This window comes from Ogataea angusta (assembly GCF_019207475.1).
Source record: "Ogataea angusta isolate 61-244 chromosome Unknown 61-244_NODE_10_length_428612_cov_89.696788, whole genome shotgun sequence".
NCBI lineage: Eukaryota > Fungi > Ascomycota > Pichiomycetes > Pichiales > Pichiaceae > Ogataea > Ogataea angusta.
The window spans coordinates 70,345-91,124 of record NW_025065224.1 but is presented as its reverse complement, the minus strand read 5'-3'; the positions used below and the strand labels follow the sequence as shown (position 1 = coordinate 91,124).

General features: G+C 46.6%; 12 protein-coding genes across 12 annotated transcripts; 9 read left to right on the top strand and 3 right to left on the bottom strand.

Moving 5' to 3' along the window:
- Positions 1-92: 92 nt before the first annotated feature.
- On the top strand, positions 93-371 carry KL928_004514 (uncharacterized protein; the record flags this gene model as incomplete). Its single annotated transcript, XM_043205221.1, has 1 exon — positions 93-371. One exon carries the CDS (start codon positions 93-95, stop codon positions 369-371), a length of 279 nt encoding a protein of 92 aa, XP_043058006.1.
- Positions 372-411: 40 nt separating this feature from the next.
- Positions 412-987, bottom strand: KL928_004513 (uncharacterized protein; the record flags this gene model as incomplete). The annotated part of the gene is made up of 1 exon (XM_043205220.1): positions 412-987. The coding sequence occupies one exon, from the start codon at positions 985-987 to the stop codon at positions 412-414; it is 576 nt and encodes a 191-aa protein (XP_043058005.1).
- A 149-nt stretch (positions 988-1,136) lies between these two features.
- Positions 1,137-2,873, top strand: KL928_004512 (uncharacterized protein; the record flags this gene model as incomplete). The annotated part of the gene is made up of 1 exon (XM_043205219.1): positions 1,137-2,873. One exon carries the CDS (start codon positions 1,137-1,139, stop codon positions 2,871-2,873), a length of 1,737 nt encoding a protein of 578 aa, XP_043058004.1.
- A 145-nt stretch (positions 2,874-3,018) lies between these two features.
- KL928_004511 (uncharacterized protein) lies at positions 3,019-5,118 on the top strand (the record flags this gene model as incomplete). Its single annotated transcript, XM_043205218.1, has 1 exon — positions 3,019-5,118. The coding sequence occupies one exon, from the start codon at positions 3,019-3,021 to the stop codon at positions 5,116-5,118; it is 2,100 nt and encodes a 699-aa protein (XP_043058003.1).
- A 372-nt stretch (positions 5,119-5,490) lies between these two features.
- KL928_004510 (uncharacterized protein) lies at positions 5,491-7,395 on the top strand (the record flags this gene model as incomplete). The annotated part of the gene is made up of 1 exon (XM_043205217.1): positions 5,491-7,395. The coding sequence occupies one exon, from the start codon at positions 5,491-5,493 to the stop codon at positions 7,393-7,395; it is 1,905 nt and encodes a 634-aa protein (XP_043058002.1).
- Positions 7,396-7,448: 53 nt separating this feature from the next.
- Positions 7,449-8,912, top strand: KL928_004509 (uncharacterized protein; the record flags this gene model as incomplete). The annotated part of the gene is made up of 1 exon (XM_043205215.1): positions 7,449-8,912. The coding sequence occupies one exon, from the start codon at positions 7,449-7,451 to the stop codon at positions 8,910-8,912; it is 1,464 nt and encodes a 487-aa protein (XP_043058001.1).
- A 28-nt stretch (positions 8,913-8,940) lies between these two features.
- KL928_004508 (uncharacterized protein) lies at positions 8,941-9,789 on the bottom strand (the record flags this gene model as incomplete). The annotated part of the gene is made up of 1 exon (XM_043205214.1): positions 8,941-9,789. The coding sequence occupies one exon, from the start codon at positions 9,787-9,789 to the stop codon at positions 8,941-8,943; it is 849 nt and encodes a 282-aa protein (XP_043058000.1).
- A 102-nt stretch (positions 9,790-9,891) lies between these two features.
- Positions 9,892-10,785, bottom strand: KL928_004507 (uncharacterized protein; the record flags this gene model as incomplete). The annotated part of the gene is made up of 1 exon (XM_043205213.1): positions 9,892-10,785. One exon carries the CDS (start codon positions 10,783-10,785, stop codon positions 9,892-9,894), a length of 894 nt encoding a protein of 297 aa, XP_043057999.1.
- A 439-nt stretch (positions 10,786-11,224) lies between these two features.
- Positions 11,225-11,884, top strand: KL928_004506 (uncharacterized protein; the record flags this gene model as incomplete). The annotated part of the gene is made up of 1 exon (XM_043205212.1): positions 11,225-11,884. One exon carries the CDS (start codon positions 11,225-11,227, stop codon positions 11,882-11,884), a length of 660 nt encoding a protein of 219 aa, XP_043057998.1.
- A 192-nt stretch (positions 11,885-12,076) lies between these two features.
- KL928_004505 (uncharacterized protein) lies at positions 12,077-16,402 on the top strand (the record flags this gene model as incomplete). The annotated part of the gene is made up of 1 exon (XM_043205211.1): positions 12,077-16,402. One exon carries the CDS (start codon positions 12,077-12,079, stop codon positions 16,400-16,402), a length of 4,326 nt encoding a protein of 1,441 aa, XP_043057997.1.
- Positions 16,403-16,529: 127 nt separating this feature from the next.
- On the top strand, positions 16,530-17,930 carry KL928_004504 (uncharacterized protein; the record flags this gene model as incomplete). Its single annotated transcript, XM_043205210.1, has 1 exon — positions 16,530-17,930. The coding sequence occupies one exon, from the start codon at positions 16,530-16,532 to the stop codon at positions 17,928-17,930; it is 1,401 nt and encodes a 466-aa protein (XP_043057996.1).
- A 658-nt stretch (positions 17,931-18,588) lies between these two features.
- On the top strand, positions 18,589-20,736 carry KL928_004503 (uncharacterized protein; the record flags this gene model as incomplete). Its single annotated transcript, XM_043205209.1, has 1 exon — positions 18,589-20,736. One exon carries the CDS (start codon positions 18,589-18,591, stop codon positions 20,734-20,736), a length of 2,148 nt encoding a protein of 715 aa, XP_043057995.1.
- Positions 20,737-20,780: the final 44 nt, after the last annotated feature.

The following is a 20,780-nucleotide window of genomic DNA, read 5'->3' as shown; positions in this document are numbered from 1 at the left end:
CTTGATTTTTATTTTTTTAATTATTTGTACGACATCAAATATGTTGCAACCTGCCAAACAAAATAAAATCAAAAAAACATAATCTGTTCTCAATGACGAAAGCTTCCGAAACCGTGCTTGCAATATTTATTCTTTCTGCGGTCTACTTCTCCCTGCTGGTCGGCGTCATTCCATTGCCCAAAGTCGTCCAGAAGGAAGTGCTGCCTGTCGTGCCATGGTGGGCACTCGTGTCGTTTGGCTGTTACGCACTGGGCACTCTGGGCTACGGGGTCTTCACCTTCAAAGACAAGGAAGACAAGTATCACGAGCTGCTCGGCGAAATTGCCGAGGCCAAGGAGTTTTTGAAGAAAAACGGCGTCGATGTCGAATGATGCTAGAATATATTGGTGGTACATATTAAATACAACGGGCCTATGCTTGCGCCGCTACCCTGGAATCGGACTGCTGCCGGTGTTTCGATTTCAGCTTCTTTTCCAGCTGCGTGAAAACTTGTAGCCCCAGCGGCATTTCCACCTGCTTCTCCTGCCTCACGTTCTTTCTCATGAGTTCTTCCGGAATGTATTTGGCAGGCAGATAGTCGGGCGGTGGATCGAAGCCTACTGGCCACTTTTCCCTCACGTCGTCACCCTGCTCCATGAGCTTTTGCGCGGCCAGCTTCGTGAGCTGTTTCCATTCCTCCAGGTCCTCTCCGTAGAGCTCCCAAACACAGTTCACGCAGCCACTCATACAACAGTTATCCGGCTCTATAGGGCGTTTTGGCACCATCACTCCAGCGATGTTCCTCTGTATGCTTCTATAGGAAACGTCTCTTCTGGAGGACTTGTCTGACTTGTTCTTTCCAGAAAAACCAAAAATCTTGTCTATATCGGCGTTATCAGCGGCGGTTTTCGGTCTAGTATCAAAGGTCAGCGACATGGTTCGAACGGTCTCGTCGTCGGATTTGGCTTTCTGGTTGCGCGACTTGGCCATCAGGCGGTAGAAGTCCATTTTGTCAGACTGGAGCACATGCGACGAGGACGAAAACAGTCTCTTCCGGCATATTCGAATCATTCTATTTCATATCAGCACTCGGGGCGTACTTAAATATTTTCGACTTTTTTAACTTTTTTTGTGGCGAATATTTATTTGTCCTTAGCATGTCATTGGTAGGTACCCAACACCCAGAAAGCTCTAACAGCCAGGTTCTCAGATTCAGATCCAAAGACGGGTTGTTTCGTCTCAACACCAGCCAGGGTGCCACCTTTGGCTCGGTGCTCGACCAATTGGCCTCAAAGTTGCCCCCATTCAAACCAGAATCACTCAGATTGGCTTCCAGCCCCAGTGATCAGGGACAGCTGGCTATGGCTGTCAAGGACCAGTCAGTCCAGGGACTGAATCTCAAGCACGGCGATATGCTCTATCTGACTTACGAGCCAGCCGAGGCTGGTGACTCAGTCAGCATCAGCGAAGTCAAGGAAACTTACACGGTCAAACAGCTGCCCATCGATGATATCTATGACAAAGAGGAAGGACTCATTCCAAGGAAAAGGACCTCACTTTGCAAGCACACAGATAAGGGAATGTGTGAGTATTGTTCGCCATTGCCTCCGTGGGACAAGGGATACCAGCAGGAACATAACATCAAACACATTTCATTTCATGCCCATATTAATGAGCTGAACTCCCTGACAAACAGAAAAGAGTCAGGATCGTCGTACATCGCGCCACTTTCAGAGTCCAATTTCAAGATCAACAAGAATTGTCCCGCTGGCCACGATCCTTGGCCAAAAGGAATCTGCTCCAAATGCCAACCTTCTGCGGTCACGCTACAGAGACAAAACTTCAGAATGGTGGACCATGTGGAATTTCAAGATAGCGAAATCATCAACGAGTTTATCAACGCCTGGAGATTGTCCGGAACCCAAAGGATTGGGCTGATGCTCGGCTCATATGACAAGTACGAGAAAGTGCCTTTGGGAATCAAAGCAAAGGTCGAGGCCATATACGAGCTTCCTCAGGTCGACCAAGAGGATGGCATTATACTACAAAACTGGGAAGAAGAGCAGCAGATACTGACACTTATCAGGAAACTAGATCTGCAGCCGGTCGGCATAATATTCACAGATCTGCTGGACGCCGGAAGCGGAAACGGATCCGTGATTTGCAAAAGACACAAAGACTCGTTTTTCCTCTCTTCTTTGGAGGCGATATTCGCTATCAAGTGGCAGCTCAAGTTCCCCAACATATGTAAATGGTCGGACTCGGGAGTCTTCTCGTCCAAGTTCGTCACGTGCGTGATCTCTGGAAACACCAGTGGCGAGATCGACATAGAGGCATATCAGATCTCCGAGAGTGGAGAAGGCCTTGTCAAGGCTGATTTGATTAGTCCTTCCACACACCCAAACGAGGTGTACATCAACGAGCAGAACGACGAGAGATATGTTCCCGAGATTTTTTACCAGAAAGTCAACGAGTACGGGATACAAGTCAAGCAACATGCGACTCCTAGCTTCCCTGTTGAATACTTGCTGGTTTCGCTGACTCACGGATTCCCTGAACGGTCGTCGCCATATTTCAAAGCCGGTGCTACAAACAAGTTCCCTATCGAGAACAGGGCCTATATTGGAGAGTCTGCCTCAATGCCTGACCTGAAGAACTATCTGAGCTCCATCAATGGGGATGACATAAGCGTTCTGGCCACTCTTCTGAGCAACTTCCATCTGCTGGTGTATTTTACACTAAACCAGGACATCTTGAGCGGCCATGAGTACGAGCTGCTGGTCGAAATTGCACGGAAACTCGGCAAGGGCGAGGAGGTGCTGCCCGACTGCTACAAGCTGGTTGACAGCGACGGGTGGAGGACTCTCCAGACGATCTTGCAAGTTGGCTACTAGGGTCCTGTGGTGGCAAGAAATATCTAAGTAGTGTAATTTCTAGAAAGTTCCTGAAGAGTACACGCAAAAAAAATAAAGTGTCTTAAAATTTTTCAAGGTTTAAAAAGTTGCTTGTTAAAAAAGGACTAATTTTTATTGATCAATCATGTCTACTCCATTTGGTGTTGATCTAGGAAATCACAGCGCAGTTGTCGCTGTTGCGAAGAACAGAGGTATCGATGTTGTTGTGAATGAAGTTTCCAACAGAAGCACCCCCGTTATTGTTGGGTTCGGTACGAAAAACAGATCCATTGGTGAGACAGGAAAGACACAGCAGACATCCAACTTGAAGAACACAGTCGACAATCTGAAACGAATTCTTGCTTTGAACGCTGATTCGCCTGATTTCGAAGTCGAAAAGAAGTACTTCACCTGTCCATTGGTCGACAAAGACGGATATGCTGCGGCACAAGTGAGATATCTCGGAAAGCAAGAGGAGTTCACATCTGTTCAATTGGTTGCCATGTACCTGAACAAACTGAAGGACATTGCTACCAAGGAGACGAAGGGCAACATCACCGATATCTGTTTGGCTGTTCCTGTCTGGTACACTGAGCAACAAAGAAGAGCAGCAGCTGATGCTTGTCACATTGCGGGCCTGAACCCAGTGAGAGTCGTCAACGAGGTCACTGCCGCTGCTGTTGGATACGGTGTGTTTAAGACCGATTTGCCAGAGGACGAGCCAAAGAAGGTTGCCTTCGTCGACATTGGCCACTCCTCTTACACGGTTTCCATTGGTGCCGTGAAAAAGGGAGAGCTCAGGATTCTGGGCTCTGCTTACGACAAGCATTTTGGAGGCAGAGATTTCGACAAGGCAATTGCAGAGCATTTCGCTGACGAGTTCAAAGAAAAATACAAGATCGATATCAGAACCAACCCTAAGGGATACAATAGAGTCCTGGTCGCTGCTGAGAAACTAAAGAAGGTGTTGTCCGCCAACTCGCAAGCTCCATTCAACATCGAGTCTGTCATGAACGATGTCGATGTTTCTTCTCAGCTGACCAGAGAGGAGCTCGAGGAGATGGTCAAGCCATTGCTTGAGAGAATCCACGTGCCAATTGAGAAAGCTCTGGAGGTTGCCGGTCTGAAGGCCGAGGACCTGGACTCTGTCGAGGTCATTGGTGGATGTACCAGAGTTCCATCTGTGAAAGCCAGACTTGCCGAGGTGTTTGGCAAGCCACTGTCGTTCACTTTGAACCAGGACGAGGCCATTGCCAAGGGTGCCGCCTTTATCTGTGCTATGCACTCGCCAACCTTGAGAGTTAGACCGTTCAAATTTGAGGATATCAACAGTTTCTCTGTCACGTATTACTGGGACAAGGACGCTGAGGACACCGACCACCTGGAGGTGTTCCCAAAGGGAGGCGTTTTTCCATCCACCAAGCTGATCACCTTGTACAGAACCTCTGACTTCGAGATTGAGGCCAAGTACACTCATCCAGAGCAGCTGCCAAAGGGAACTCGCCCAGAGATCGCCAAATGGAAGATTTCTGGCGTCGAGGTTCCTGAGGGACAGGACTCTGCCATTTGCAAGCTGAAGGTCAGAAACGACCCATCCGGCTTCTTCACCATCGAGTCTGCTTACATCGTTGAGGAGAAGGAGGTCAAGGAGCTTGTTGAGAACCCAGAAGCCAAGCCAGAGGACGAGCCAGAGTACAAGATTGTCAAGAAGCTTGTCAAGACCAAGGATCTGAACATCGACTACGAAGGATTGGCCCTGCCAAAGGACGTCCTGGCCGAATTCTTCGAGCAAGAAGGAAAGATGGTTGCCGAGGACAAGCTTGTTGCAGAGACCGAGGACAGAAAGAACGCTTTAGAGGAGTACATCTACGAGTTGAGAGGTAAGCTTGAGGACCAATACGCAGAGTTTGCCTCTCCTGAGGAGAAGGAGAAGCTGTCGAAGATGTTGATGGACACAGAAGAGTGGCTCTACGACGAGGGCGACGACTCTACCAAGGCCAAGTACATTGCCAAGTACGAGGAGTTGGCCTCTATTGGCAACTTGATCAAGGGCAGATATAACGCCAAGCAAGAGGAGTTGAGACAAGAGTTGAGAGCCAAGCAGGAGGCTGCGCAAGCCGCTGCTATGGCCGAGAAGCTTGCTGCTGAGAGAGAAGCTCAAAAGGCTGCTGGTGACGAGAAGAAGACCGAGGAAGAGCGCCAGGATAAAGACGGAGACGTTAACATGGCTGAGGATCTAGACTAATTGGCGTGGCAGATAGATATCTTTGTGACGAGGTTGATCGTTTTACTTGCTAGGTTCATCTAATACATAGTATACAGGCGAATAATGCTTTTAGTTTATAATCTCGATTTTTTTTATTGTAGCGGCGATCGACGTACGCAGAAAAATAGGATCTGGGAAAAAAAAATAAAAGGGTACGCATTATTTGAGAAAGTCAACCTCCCGCTTGTTCATTGACAAAGCAGTCCGTTCAAAGTGTTTGGATCGGCAAAATCTGTTAGGTTAATAAGGTGACTGTTTCAGCGTGGTGCTTTACCGGAAGAAAACACAGAGAACAAGAAAGAGGCGGCCTGAACCCAGTTATTATTCGAGTTCCAACCAAGAGGGGTCAGCATGTCCTTCCTGCCCTCAAAAGAGAGCACTAATAACAATGAGGCACCAAAAGTGAACAGAAACAAGGAAAATGCTTCCACCGACCCAACAAACCCAACCACATCGAAATTATCGCTTGCTCTGAAAGAAGCTGGTGAGGAGTTGCCGGACCCGCACGAACACCATTTTGAGCACGAGGAGGAGATCCTCAAAGAGGTGACGCAGAAGTTGACCAACCTGAAAGATGAAGATCTCACCAAGGCCAATCCGCAGGGTACAACGACGTCCGTAAACGAGCATGTTGTGGAAGGAGAAAATATCAAGGAGCCGACAAGTCTGAAACAGCTGTTGCAAGCACAGCTTGGGGAAGACATTTCAAACGATTCCGACACAGACTCGGATGTGGATCCCGCCAATGAGGAAGATTTGGAAGACTACGTTCCTGGCGGCTACCATCCGGCATATCTTGGGGAGACATACAAAGATGGTCGATACGTTCTGGTGCGAAAGTTGGGATGGGGCCATTTTTCGACCGTCTGGCTTGCCAAGGACATACAGGAGAATAGACACGTTGCCATGAAGGTTGTTCGGAGCGCCAAATCCTACAGAGAAACAGCCATTGACGAAATCAAGCTATTGTCCAAAATCAATCACACCGACCCACAGCATCCAGGCCATAGGCATCTCATCAAACTACTGGACTACTTCGATCACCAGGGACCTAACGGAACGCACATTTGCATGGTTTTCGAAGTGCTGGGCGAGAATCTATTGAGTCTGATCCGTAGGTACAAGCACAAAGGTCTGCCGATCAAGTTTGTTAAACAGATCGCCAAACAAATCCTACTAGCGGCAGATTTTCTACATCGTCAATGTGGCATAATCCATACCGACATCAAGCCCGAAAACATTCTTTTGGAGATTGAAGACGTGGAAAAGCTCGTGAAGTATTTAGAGGACTCTCAAAGAGAGAGAAAGCTACTGAGAAGGGTATCGTCCAGACTGAAAGAATCTGGTGGGGAGGGCAGTTCGTCTTCGTTGGACGAAGACAAGAGACAGATACCGTTTAGAAAAAGCCGCCATTCAAGACGCCAAACGCTAGTGACGGGGTCGCAGCCCCTTCCGTCGCCGCTGAGATCTAAATCCAACTCGTTTTTCGTTTCACCGCTGCAGTCTTCGATTTCTACGTTTGCCGGTAGAACTGTCGGAAACATCCCGATTCGCTCGGAAACGTCTCACCAAGATCTGCAATTTCTCCTGCACAAGAGTTTCAAAGAGTCGGACCCGTTTTCCGCTGAGCCACCTCGGGAGGACGAGCTTGAGGATGATGACCTGATTACAGTGAAGATAGCAGACCTTGGAAATGCGTGTTGGGTTCATAGGCATTTTACTGACGATATCCAGACCAGACAGTACAGGGCTCCAGAAGTAATTTTGGGAGCCAACTGGGGATGTTCATCAGACATCTGGTCGGTAGGGTGCCTGTTGTTTGAGCTTCTTACCGGAGACTACCTTTTTGATCCTACCGAGGGCCCTACTTTCAGCAAGAACGACGACCATTTGGCGCAGATAATTGAGCTGGTTGGCCCGATATCTCGTCACGTGCTGGAAGAAGGCTTCAACACAAAGAGGTATTTCCATTCCGACATGAAGACATTGCGCCAGATCAAGAACCTGAAGCCGTGGCCACTTGAGAGCGTTCTGATGGAGAAGTACAAGCTCAGCGAGACGGACTCGCGCGAGATCAGCGATTTTCTCGGCTGTATGTTGATCACCGATCCCAAATTCCGGATGGATGCTGCTGGACTGTCTAATCATTTCTGGTTGAACGACTGTGGCTCATTTGGATACATTGACCGCGAGCCAGGGACGAGGGGAGAAGATGTCGGCGCTGGGTGGTACAGAGAGGTGCGCAAACATCATTAATTCCGTGTATTAATTCGTGTAATGTTAAATAAAATTAATTCTTCACCAAAAAAATGTCATTTGAGGATGCAGTGGTCCAGTTGCGGACGGTTCTAGAATCTGGAGAAGGCGAATCGTCGACTCTGTTTTTTCAAATTGGCACTTATCTGAGAGATGAGACCAACAGGGCTAATGAGGCTTTGAGAAGCCTGATTTCTGACATTATGGAGTATGCGATGCTCAAACAAGAGGTGGCTCCGTTGGGCGATATTTATAGATTGTTGGCCAACTTTGTTGCCGATTCAGTACAAAACAGAGAATTGGTTTTGCACCAGGCCAAGGCAGAGCAGTTTTTTGCATTTACACGAGACCAGATCGACGGATCGAGTCACGTCTTCTTTATTCTGCATTTTCTGAATAATTTACTTTTGGACTGTCCAGAGGCCTCTAAGTACCTCAATGGCAACGGAATCGCCCTGAAAGTTGCGTGCAAGAGTATCCCTGATGATTGGAAAGACGTTTGGACGAGCGTGTTGGAGGAACTAGCGAGCCAAAGTACGTCTTGCGAATTTTTCAGAGCACTTATGAACATCGACAACCATAATCTGATATACGACATGAGCAAAAACGACATGGATCTCCGAAATGATACACAGCTGATGCACGACATGATTCAGCGGGTGGCAAAGGACGACGATCGGTTACTGTTCGAAAGCGTGATGAATATCTCTGCAAATCCTTCCAACCCAAATAATGATCTAGAGGAGTACCTCAAACTCATTGATACCGACAACGGGGCGCTTCAGGCATTGGGAATGATAATTTTGGGGAACTATATAATGTCTGCCGAGCAACAGGCCGAGGTAGCTGCCAAGGTCAAAAGCGTCGAGAAATTGGTTGATCTTCTAACTAGCTTTGCCGAATCGCGCAAATACGAGTATCTTCAAGCTGTTTACCTACTTAACAAACTTCTGGGAAATAAAGAGTTCAGAGAACAGTTTCCCAAGAGCTCATATTTGCAAATGTTGTTTTTGGTTGATACTCTTTTTGAAAATCGACTTTACGAAACGCAGTACAAAAACGTACTGAAACTGAACCTTTTATTCCATTGGAAATATTCACATAAGCTTAGCGAGGACGAAGCTGAACGCCTGGAGGAGCACATCGTGAGATGGAAGTCCTACAAGTCTCGAGACTACAACATCAATTCTGAGCTTCAGAAAATAGCGTACAAACTTATAGAGCATAGGAACGACGCAACACTGGCAAGCCTGGCATTTGACGGTTTTGCCGCCGATCGCGAGATTGAGCGCCAGCTCGACCTTGTGTGCTTCATGGAAAAGGTCAAAACTATAGGCATTCTCATTTCTAGAGACGGCTCAGTCGCCCAGCTACCATGGTTTTCTGCTACAATGGAAGAAATTAAAATAGCCTTAGATACGCTTCACCAACAACCCAACTTCGAAAACGACCCTAGGCTGCGCTTGCTCGACAACAACTACCGGTATATATGTGCTAAAGTGGGCGAATGCAAATAACTCTAATCTCTATAATTGTCACCTTAATTCACTCAATTTTTGGCTTTTGGAGTTGCACCTCGGCAAATATTCCATGCCAGACAAGCTTGTACTTGTCCTGCTGATCTGTCATCCATGTGTGTAACAGCTGGTTGTAAATGATGAAGTAGTAAACCCCCAGACCAGTGAAAATGTGCCACCATCCGTGTCCCTCGGTCACAACACCCAATGGAAAGCCGAGGATGTTACGACGCCAGTCTATTAAATTAGGACACAGCAAGAAGTCCAGGTTCCAGATGAAGAAGCCAAAGATGAACAAGGACACGGCCAGCACAAGTATCTTGTACATCGTCTTTCGTGCTTTAGAATCTGTGACCTTCCATTGGATAGTCCTGATTGTTTTGTAGATCACGCCAAAATTGAGAATAGCGTAGAACACCTGATGAAAGGCCGGGTTTCTCTGCACGTATATATAAATGTAAGTGAACAGCGCGGTGGCGGTAAAAGTGCCGACTATCCAGGCATACTGTACCAGGCGAGGCTGGTTCCAGCTGAAAATGTAGCCGAACGGGAGTGCCGTGACATACACCATGGGCAGCTCATCCATTAGCTGGTACTCATAGCGCAGGGTCATGTGAAACAGGAACGATCCGAGTCCAACTGATGCGAAGCCAATGGAGATGAAGACGTACAGACTGCCGAAATTGTTCTTGTATGTACTCCACAGATGGCCCATTGCCAGGGCCACAAATATGAAATTGGTGAAGCTATTTACCACTTCGGCAATATATGGGGTGAAGATGTAGTTTTCCTCACACCAATCGATTGTGGCCGTGACAGGCCCCCAAAATCCAACGTAGGAGTCTGGGAGCTTTGCCGGATAATCAAAAGACACCATCTGAAATAATTTATGGAAGCAGCGGATAAATTTATTTGATTACTCCACAAAACATGAATGTTTCGAATTTATGTGCGTCGATCGACTTGTCTGATCTAGTGTCTATTTAATGGCCTTTTTCTCATCTTTCGGTGGCGTTGGCGACGGACTCTGTTTCAGCCTGACCTCAAACGGCATGCCTAATTTCCAAACCAGCTCGTATTGGTCCTGAGCCCCATGGTACCACACGTTCAGGATCTGGTTGTAGAGGATGAAATGGAAGATCCCCAGAGAGGTGAGAATGTGCCACCATCCGTGTCCTTCCAGCAACAAGGCTCCAAGTGGAAGGCCAACCATTCTTCTGACCCTAATGAGCTCCGAGCAGTAGAATGTGTCGAGGTTCCAAACTAAAAATCCGAACAGGAACTCAAACAGAGCAAAGCCAACAAATTTGTAGAGGAAATGCCTCTGGTTGTAGTCTGTAACGTGCTTCTTCACCAAAGATAGTGACTTGAACACTATGGCAAAATTGAGCACAGCGTAGGAAGCCTGGTGAAGCTCAGGATTTTTGTACACTGAGCAGTAAATATAAGTTAGTGCTGCGATGACGACGGCCGTGACCCCGTACACAAGGAACCTCTTCATCCTGGAATTTGTTTCCAGCCCAAAAATGTAGGCAAACGGAATAGCTGTGACATAAATCATTGGGAGCTCGTCTAGTAATTGGAATTCATATTTCAAGGTCATGTGGAACAACCACGATCCGATTCCAACGACGCACATACCGATGGACACAAAAACAAACATCAGTCCATGCTTGTTCACAATAGCCGAACGTACCAAGTTGAGCGACAGAAAGTAGAACGAGAGGTTTGTGGTGGCGTTAACCAGCTCCGCAAAATAGGGGGAAATCACATAGTTTTCCTCACACCAGTCGATTGTCGAAGTCACTGGGCCCCAAAACCCTTGCTGAGGCTCCTTGTATTCAAATGGAGACAGAAACTTTACTAGTGACATTTATGGCTGAGTCTAGTTAAATCGTATATTAAAATAATCGCTCTCGATTTATATTTTGCTTATCTGTATGCACGTTTGATTTATTATGTAGCAATGACGTTAGCCGTCAGAGTGTAAACAGGGAAGAGTACGGCCTGTTTGAACTAAACACTAGCTATGTGCCGCACAATGCCATGAATTAGAGGAGAGTCTCTCTGAGCTCCATGCTCTTGTTGCCCGTATTGCATGGAACTAAGAATAGCAACTGATCGCAGCCATCCTTTCAGCGGATTAGGTAAATTTGATTCTAGAACCTGAATGCTTCAGTCGAGGAAAGAATTGAAAATTGGTCCACCCCTACTTTTATCAATCATTGCGAGCCCAAACTAGTTGGCCTGATTACCTCGCTGCAGCTGGGCCAACGCGGCAAAATTTATTAAAGGTGGAAAATTAAAATAAAATGATTACCATGAGTCGAGGTCTTAGTAGTGAGGAGCGGCTCGAAAGATTAAAGGAGCTAAAACTGCTCAAGGAGCGTGCTCTTGAGGAGAATGAAAAGGAGCTGCAACGAGAGATCAGACAGCTCAAGGAGGAACAGAAACTACGAGCTGCTGCAGCTCGAAAAGACGTAGAAGAAATCGAGACAGAACCACAAAATCAGGGAGCGAACTGCGAACGTCTTCGAAATCTGCGCTACACAATTGAACAAGACGAAGCGTGGCATGAGAAGCTGGAGGCCGGCAAAACAGCGGCCGAAGACAGAGAGTTCCAGAATTTCAAGCAGCTCGCTCGCCAGACATACACAAAAGGCCTGAAAAATCTGAATCCGCTAGATCCAGAGCAGTACGAGGCCCAGAAACAGATATACTTCGAAATGAAGAAAGAAGGAAAGTCCGATTCAGAGATAATCAACTCCCTGACTAGCAGAGAGAGGCTCAACCAGATGGTGGATCAATTAAAGGAGCGCGAGACTACCACGGTTAAAAGACGGAAAACGGCGCAGGATCGCCAGAACTTTATCAACGACAAAAACAAGCAGTTCAACGATAAGCTGGACAGACATTACGACGAGTATCTGTCTGATCTGAAGGAGAGCATCCAACGAGGGTCCTCACTTTGAAGCTGCTGGTGCACAGATGCGTGCTGGTAGGAAATATTTCAGTCTCGCCAAGATCATTCATTACCCGGCAGCTATTCATATTTAATATTTTTAAGTAAAAATTGCCCAGTAAACTACAACGTTTACCTTGTGCAGGTTCGCAGAAATACATTTGGTTGGCAAGAGGCTTTCGTCGAGTTACCAGTTCACACAATGTCGGACCATGAGAGCAGCGTTGTTGCCGATAATGGGAACGACCTGAAAACCAGCAAAGACTTCATTGAAGATGTAGCCGAACACGACGCTGAAGACAACGATAACGACGAGGTGTCTGCTCTCGATTCTTCCGAAGAGGACGAGGACGAAGATGAGGACGAGGAGGCTCTGCGAAAAGTGCGGGAAGGGTTTATCGTGGACGATGAGGACAGTAGTCAAGAAGACGAAAACATAGATGAGGACGAGCGCAGGAGACGTCGTAAGCACAAGAAGAGAAAGAGAGAAGCAATTAGGAAGCTTGAGGAGGATGACGAGCTTGATGAGGACGATTTGGAACTGCTGAGAGAAAATGCTGGCGAGTTACCTAGTCATCTGGCAGAAAAGACCAAATTCAAGCGTCTCAAAAGGGGAGGTGACGATCAAACGTCGGCAGGACCGACCTCCAAAGGCCTGACAGATATGTTCTCGGATGAAGAGGGCGCTGAGGAAGAGGGAGGCGAGGACGGAGAAGAGCCAGAGGAGGAGGAAGATGATCTAATGGAAGCCTCTAAAAAGCTAAGACAACAACGACAGCAAGATCTTCTCGGGGAATTTGACGACTTTATCGAAGACGACGAGTTCTCCGAAGATGAGGAAGACCGAGATGAGCGGCTTGCCAGGATGAGATCCGCAAGAGCCAAGCAGGCGAATCTTGCTTCCAACTCGCAATTTGACCAGGACAAGCTTGATGAACTTTACGAAATATTTGGTGATGGAGAGGAGTATGCATGGGCTTTGGAAGCCGAAAGTCTCGATGAGGAGCCAGAGATGGAAGACGAGGTTGATGAGGAAGGTTACGCGGTCAAGAAACTTTCTAAGGAAACTCACGCACTGAACAAGGTCTTCGAATTTGAAGAGCTTAAAGAACATCTTTTGACTGACAGAGATCAGGAGATCAGAATAACAGATATTCCAGAGCGATACCAGTCTTACAGGGAGCGGATAACCAACTATGACCTGAATGATGAAGAGTTCCGATTCAAACAAGATTGGGTCTCAAAAGCTTTGCTGGAAGAGAAGAAGGCCTTCTTTCTTGGAAAAGAGGATTTGATTGAACCTTTTCAAAAAGCAGTTGCCCAAATTGTGTACTTCATCTCGAAGGACAACCTGGAAGTTCCAAGTATATGGAACTGCAGAAAGGACTACACGCTTCACACTTATCGTGAGGATGGGCAACTAAGAGTTCAGAAACTATTGACTGAAGACGACCTTTGGAGAATCGTGCAACTGGACATAGATTTCTATGCTCTTTTGGAGAAGAAGAAGAACATTGAAAAGCAATTCAAGTCGCTGGATACGGTCGATACACTTTACGATGAGTATATTGACTCTGCCAGGACAGTGACCGAGTTGCAGGACCTTCAAGAATATCTTTCTTTCACATACAGCGCAAGGCATCGCGAGCTTTATCCGGAAGAAACAAAGGGAAAGCAGAAGTCGCACTCCAAATACAAAATATTTGAGAGAATCAAGAGCGATCCAGTTTACGAAGTGATTGATAAAATAGGTATCAATGCAGAGAAATTTGGAGAAAACGTCTTTACAAACAACAAGATTTACCTGGTTGACGATATCGACAAGAAAGCTGACGACCTGACCCGCGAGTGTGTTGAGAAGGGCTCGTTTTTCGACACCGTCGACAAAGCAAGCAACGCTGTCAAACACATGTTTTCTGAGCAGCTATTCCACAACCCTAAACTCAGAGCGCATTTGAGACTTGCATTTCAGAGCTATGCGAGCGTGGATATCAAGCTTACAGAAAAAGGAAGACTCAAAATCACTGAGAGCTCCCCGTATGCCGACTTCAAGTATGCTATCAATAGACCTCTGGAATCGTTCACGTTGCAACCAGATTTGTTTTTGCGCATGCTGGAAGCCGAATCATTGGGGCTTGTGAGAATAGATATCAGCTTGAAAAACGCCTTTGCAAACTTTGCTGACCATCTGTTCACCTTTTTGTCTTCGGACGGTACCTCTGATTTGAGTAATTCTTGGAACAGCCTAAGAAGAGAGTGTCTTGACATGGCTTTGAAAAAGCTCATCCCATCGATTGTTCTTGATGTCAAAGAAAAGCTTAGAGGTACATGTGAGAGATTACTGTTCTACGAAATCAGAGAGAACTTTATGGAAAAGGTGGACCAGGCACCATTCCATCCACTCCCAACCGCCAAAGGTACTGTTCCGAAGGTTTTGGCTATCACTAACGGTGATGGAAAGCGTGATTCTGCAATCATTGCTGTTGCGATGGACTACGATGGAACTCTTTTTGACCACGTCAAGTTCGAGCAAAATCACAGACACGGAGATTTCGAGAAGCAATTCTTGGAGGTTGTCGGCAAGTTCAAGCCAGAGGTGGTTGCTGTTTCGAGCTACAACGTTGAAGTGTCTCATCTTTTTAGAAAACTTCAGGACATTGTCAGACTCAACAACCTGACTGTTGAAATTGATGTTGACGAGGAATACGAGGGCGACCCAATCCCGCTTCCTGTCATCTACGTTCCAAATGAAACCAGCAGACTTTACGAGCATTCCAATCGGGCAGCTGAAGAGTTCAGTGACAAGCCAGTGGTGGCCCGTTTCTGTATTGGTGTGGCAAGATACGTACAGAGTCCATTGCTAGAGTACATGGCGTTGGGAGATGCAGTGACATCTATTTCCGTGCACAAGCATCAAAATTTGCTTCCGACTCATAAGGTCAAGGAGGCGATTGACACGATATTCGTTGATGTTGCCTGTCTGGTTGGTATCAAGATCAATGATGCCGTGAGGTCCCCTTATTTATCTACCATGCTGCAATATATTGCAGGTCTGGGTCCTAGAAAAGCCAGCAGCTTGATCAAGGGCATTGAGGCCAACGGAGGCTCGTTGCTGAGAAGAGACGAGCTGATCGTGAGAGAGCTGTCTACCAAGGTTGTGTTCATGAATTGCGCTCCCTTCATTGAGCTGCCAGTGCCTGACAGACCAGATAAGGACGTCGAGCTTTTAGATGCCACCAGAATCCACCCTGAAGATTATGAGCTGGCCAGGAAAATGGCGAGCGACGCTTTGGACCTCAGCGAGGAAGAGAAGCAGGAGATTGAGCAGGAAGAAGGTGGCGTTATTTCCAAGCTCTACGACGAAGGAGTTGAGAAACTCGATGACCTTCTCCTTGAAGGTTACGCTGATCAGTTGGAGGAGCACGGACATCGCAAGAGAGCAACCTTGGAAATGATCAAGGAAGAGTTGCAGAACAACTACGAGGAACTCAGGAAATCGTTCCACATCCTCAGCGAGGATGAGGTTTTCGAAATGCTTACGGGCGAATCGAAAGAACTTTTCCAACGCGGAAAACTGGTTTCGGTTATTTTGTTAAGGGTTGACAACAGATTCATGTTGGGAGTTACTCAGTCTGGAATCTCGTGTAACATCAGCAGATCCAATGTGCTGGAATACGGAGATAACACAAACCTACTCACGAAGTACCAGAATGGACAAGCAGTCCAAGCTGTTGTTCAGACGGTCGATTATGCTAATTTCAAAGCAGAATTGTCCTTGTTGAAACGTGACATTGAGGAGGCAAATCGCGGGAAGAAGGTGGACAAGTTCCAAGGCCTGTGGGATTTTGAAGCTGAACGTGAAGATCTTGCCAAGGAACAGGAAAGAGAGAAGAAGGAGAACAGCACGAAGCGTGTCATTAAGCACCCATACTTCCACAATTTCAATGCCCGTGAAGCAGAGGACTATCTTGCCTCGAAGAACAACGGAGAGTTTGTGATCAGACCGTCTTCCAAAGGAAATGACCATCTGACGGTCACATGGAAGATTGAAAACCAGCTTTTCCAGCATCTTGATGTGTTGGAGCTAGACAAGCTAAATGAATACACTGTTGGCCGCACACTTCAAGTTGGAGAATTCCGTTATCACGATCTGGACGAGCTGATTGTCTCTCACATCAACAATCTATACCTGAAGGTGGAGGAAATTGTCAACCACGATAAGTTCAAGAACGAACCACTCAATGATACAAAAGAGTGGCTGATTAGGTATTCGAAGGCCAACAAAAACCGGTCATGCTACTGTTTTTGCTACAACCACAAGTCCCCTGGATGGTTCTACTTGCTCTTCAAGCTGAACGACAAGAACGATAAGCTGTATACGTGGAACATCAAGGTTCAGCCAAACGGTTATCTATTGCATGGAAACCTTTACCCTGACATGGTCCATTTGTGCAATGGTTTCAAGAAACTGCTACAAAACCAAATGAGCAACTCAAGAAGCGGCTACACCAGCTATGGTAGGTTCTGATGTATAGTATAATATAGTTATAAAAGTTTATTAATCATGGCCAAAATAGGGAGGGTTTTTGATTTGGTGTATAGATTTTCGCAGAACTATATTTTGTTCTTGAAAGGTTACACTCAGATTCCGCTAGATGGCTTGGTTCAGAGGCTTGACATGGGCCATTACACTGGTTACTGTGCTCCTGAATCTCTATATTTACACTTACCCAAGCTTCACTCCCGAGAGATGTTCTTGGAATCATAGCTATGAAGATGGCAATGATCTACTCGGGGAACGCGTCAAAAATATACCATATTTTGGTGATCTTTACAAAACACTCTTTGTCAAAGAGGCGAGCGAGAATCTTCCCCGGCCCCGTGATATACGCATGATGGCATTTGGCGATCCACAGATTAACGGCAATTGGCCTTCCACTCCTTATATCAAAAGATTAGACAATTTCGGCAACGATTACTACCTTGGTCATATTTATAGAGTGATGAAAAACAGACTTCACCCGACTCATGTTGTTGGACTGGGCGATCTGTTTTCATCTCAATGGATCGCTGACTCCGAGTACTACAACAGAACCAGAAGGTATATGACCCGTCTTTTTCCAAGACCGCTGGAACAGACCTTTGCTGAGCTCGATTTCATAGCTGAGCATAAGGACGTGGACTGGGTGAGCCATCTGGAATGGTTTCAGAAAAACCTTGAGGAGGGTCTATTTTTGAAACCAGAATTCTATCATTATGAGAATGTTTACGACTGGTCTTCTGCCAACCTGACTCACGAGCCATTGTTCATCAACGTTTCCGGAAATCACGACATTGGATATGGAGACACAACTTACCAGCATATGACTCGATGGAGGAGACTTTTTGGAAAGGACAATTACTGGATAGAATTCGACAACGATACAGACCATCCTTGGCGAATAGTTGTGCTCAATTCACTCGCCCTAGACGGGCCCCTTCTGCAACCAGAATTTAAGGACTACACATGGCAGTTTGTTGAAACGTTGAAGCAAAGAACTTACCGTGGCTCATCTATCTTGCTCACTCACATTCCAATGTACAAGCCTGAGGGTCTTTGCGCGGATGGCCCGTTGGTAGAGTATTTCAACGAAAAGAACTGCCATCCTGGCGGAGAATACAGAATTGGACTTTTGAAATCGGAAAACCATCTGCAATACGACACTTCACAGGCCGTGATGAATGCAGTGTTCAAAGGAAACTACTCTGGCATCATTGTGACTGGGCATGACCACGAAGGATGCGAGAACTACTATAATTATAACTTCACTTCTGGGGAATGGCAGGCCTCCAAGAGCATAGACTCCCCGAAATACATAAAGGAGGCCACAGTCAGATCTATGATGGGTGATTTTGATGGAAATACCGGGCTCATCACGGGGCATTTCAACCATGAGACCAAGAACTGGGAATTCAACTACAAACTGTGTCCCTTCGCCGTCCAGCATGTCTGGTGGGTTGCGCAAATTGGCATTGTGCTGAGCACTCTGTTGCACTCCATAAACTTTTTGCTTTGAAGTTGAGCCGCATTCTTCGTACATAAAAAAAAATTCCACCAGCTAAAAATTTTCCTATCGAAAGTTTACCTCCAGACTATTTGGCAAGCTACCAGCGTGTTTCAGTGCCCAGAAATGGAAGCTATTCCGCCAAGGGGTTGCTGCTTGAACCACCGTCGTGGTTAGTGTCATAACTGATCGGTATCGTCGCCTATTAAGTTAGGGGTGATTTCTAGATGTTGGAACGAGCAGTAATCATGATGTTAGTAGCTTGTTGAAAAGTCCGGACAGAAGGACGTGGCTTCTAAGAATTCGTCGTTGACTCAGACAACCGCGGATCCCGTATGGCCACAACATTGTAGGCATGTAGCACCACACCTGTTTTTGTCATATGTGGCTGAGCACCTCTCCTCAGCCGCCTTGGCGTAGTTTCCAACTTTGCAGTAAAAGTAAAACATAAAAACAGACGAGCTACCTATTTTGATTGCTGGAAAGATATGACCAGTAATTTTTGATCTGTCAAATACCGCTTCGTTACCCTCTAGATCAAAACGTATTCATTCTTGTTTACCAGCCTTGCGCTCGCCAAGTTCAAAAAATAGTGCCCAATCCCTACTCAGTTTCAGCTGAGGGACTAATTTAATTGGTGCACCATTTGCTAAGGTAGTTTTACCAGATCATGTTTTCGAGAAGGAAAAAAGAACCAAGCCCGCCGCTGCCCAAGCTGCTGGAAATTTACAATGAGATCGCCAATACATCGCTTACAAATCTAAGTTTAGAGCAAAATAACCGTTCGAACGAAGCCCTAAATGGCTGGAAAACGCTTCATCAAGCGGCAGCCCAGAAGGTGCAAGCCCTTGAGAAGGGTATCGCAGGAGTAGAGCTCACCGATGAGGAGTCCTATATTTTGGACGAAATCCACATTTTGCAGGCACAGGCGGACGACCACATGGATAGATTGGAGAACAAACTGAACCCTCCCCTTGTCATGCAGGCGTCTAAAGTCTATTCCAACCCTCAGCATTCCTCCAGCTCTGCTGGTCTGAAAGTGTCTCCCCCTGGCTCCAGATCGAACTCTGTGCGAGCGAACGTTCCCACCTTGAGATCCGCTAATCCAGTAACGATGAAATCCAAAAGACCACTCAACAAGCCATTGATCAAATCACTCCGCCCCAACCAGAACATCGCTAACAATAACTCTAGCGGAAGTCTGGGTAACTCCATCTCGTCACAAGCCACAGCCAAGCAAGCTGCAAACCTGATATGGGCGCCATCCAAAAGTCTATCTACCAGCAAGTCGTACTCGTCGAACTCGCAGGACGACTTATTTCAAGATTTCGACGGAGTCATTGATGATGAGGAATATCATCATAAGGAAACGCTCAGACAGTTACAACAAAACGCCTTGGCATCGAAAGCCGCAAGAAGTAGAAACGACGAAGACTTAATCGACCTCAGTGAAAACCTGTCACATCTTGATGTCCGTCACAAACCAACGCCTCAGCCAAAACAACAAGTACAAAAGAACCACGCTAAGTCATCGGCAGAGAGAGCCAGGGCGGCATTGAAGATTTCCTCGCAAGTCAAACTTCCTCAAAAGGTGGCCCCTAGTGCTGTTAGACAACCTACTCGCCACGCATCGCCGGCAAGAAACGCCAGATCCCCACCTCGATCGACAAATGCGCAACTCACAAAACCTCAGACCCGAAGAGCTAATCTTTCCCCTGCTCCCGCTAAACCTGTTTCAAGACCCCAATCTGGCTCCAGGAGAGCCTCACCAGCCGCTAAAGGATCAGCAGCAAGTGCTCCCAAGGTGCTTGCTGACAATTCTACGAAAGATACAGAAACATTGGACAGTGACAATTCGATCGAAGACGATGAAGATAAACTAATAGCGTCGATGAGAGGCGTGGATCCCATTGCTGCTAGGCAGATTCTCAACGAGATAGTGGTTCATGGAGATGAAGTTCACTGGGACGATATCGCGGGACTTGACGCTGCCAAGAATTCTCTCAAGGAGACAGTGGTTTACCCATTTTTGAGGCCAGACCTTTTCAGTGGTTTGAGAGAGCCTGCCCGCGGAATGTTGTTGTTTGGTCCACCAGGCACAGGAAAAACTATGCTCGCCCGTGCAGTGGCTACTGAGTCAAAATCAACGTTTTTCTCGATATCTGCGTCTTCGCTGACATCGAAGTATCTTGGTGAGTCCGAAAAGCTGGTCAGAGCTTTGTTCCAACTGGCCAAGAGACTTGCTCCTTCAATTATCTTCGTGGATGAGATAGATTCCTTACTGGGAAGCAGAAATAATGAAGGCGAAAATGAGTCTTCGAGGAGGATCAAAAACGAGTTCTTGGTTCAGTGGTCTGATCTGACCAAGGCCGCAGCTGGAAGAGACCAGGGAGAGGATTTACAGAGAGTTTTGGTGCTAGCGGCCACAAACTTACCATGGGCAATAGATGAAGCTGCAAGAAGAAGATTTGTGAGACGACAATATATCCCACTTCCAGAATACGATACCCGGAAAGCCCAAATAAAGAGGCTTCTTTCGCATCAGAACCATACATTAACGGAAAAGAATTTAGAAGAATTAATTCAGTTAACGGATTCCTTTTCAGGGTCCGATATCACAGCTTTGGCAAAGGACGCGGCTATGGGGCCATTAAGAGAGCTAGGAGATAAGTTGCTCTTAACATCAAAAAATGAGATCAGGCCTGTCTGTCTTCAAGATTTCATCAACTCCCTGAATTACATAAGACCTAGTGTCTCAAGAGAAGGTCTCAGAAAGTTTGAAGAATGGGCCAAGCTGTACGGATCCTCGGGTGTCTAAGTTGTAAATCGGAGTCAAGATTCTTTTGTGTGTTATATAGCATG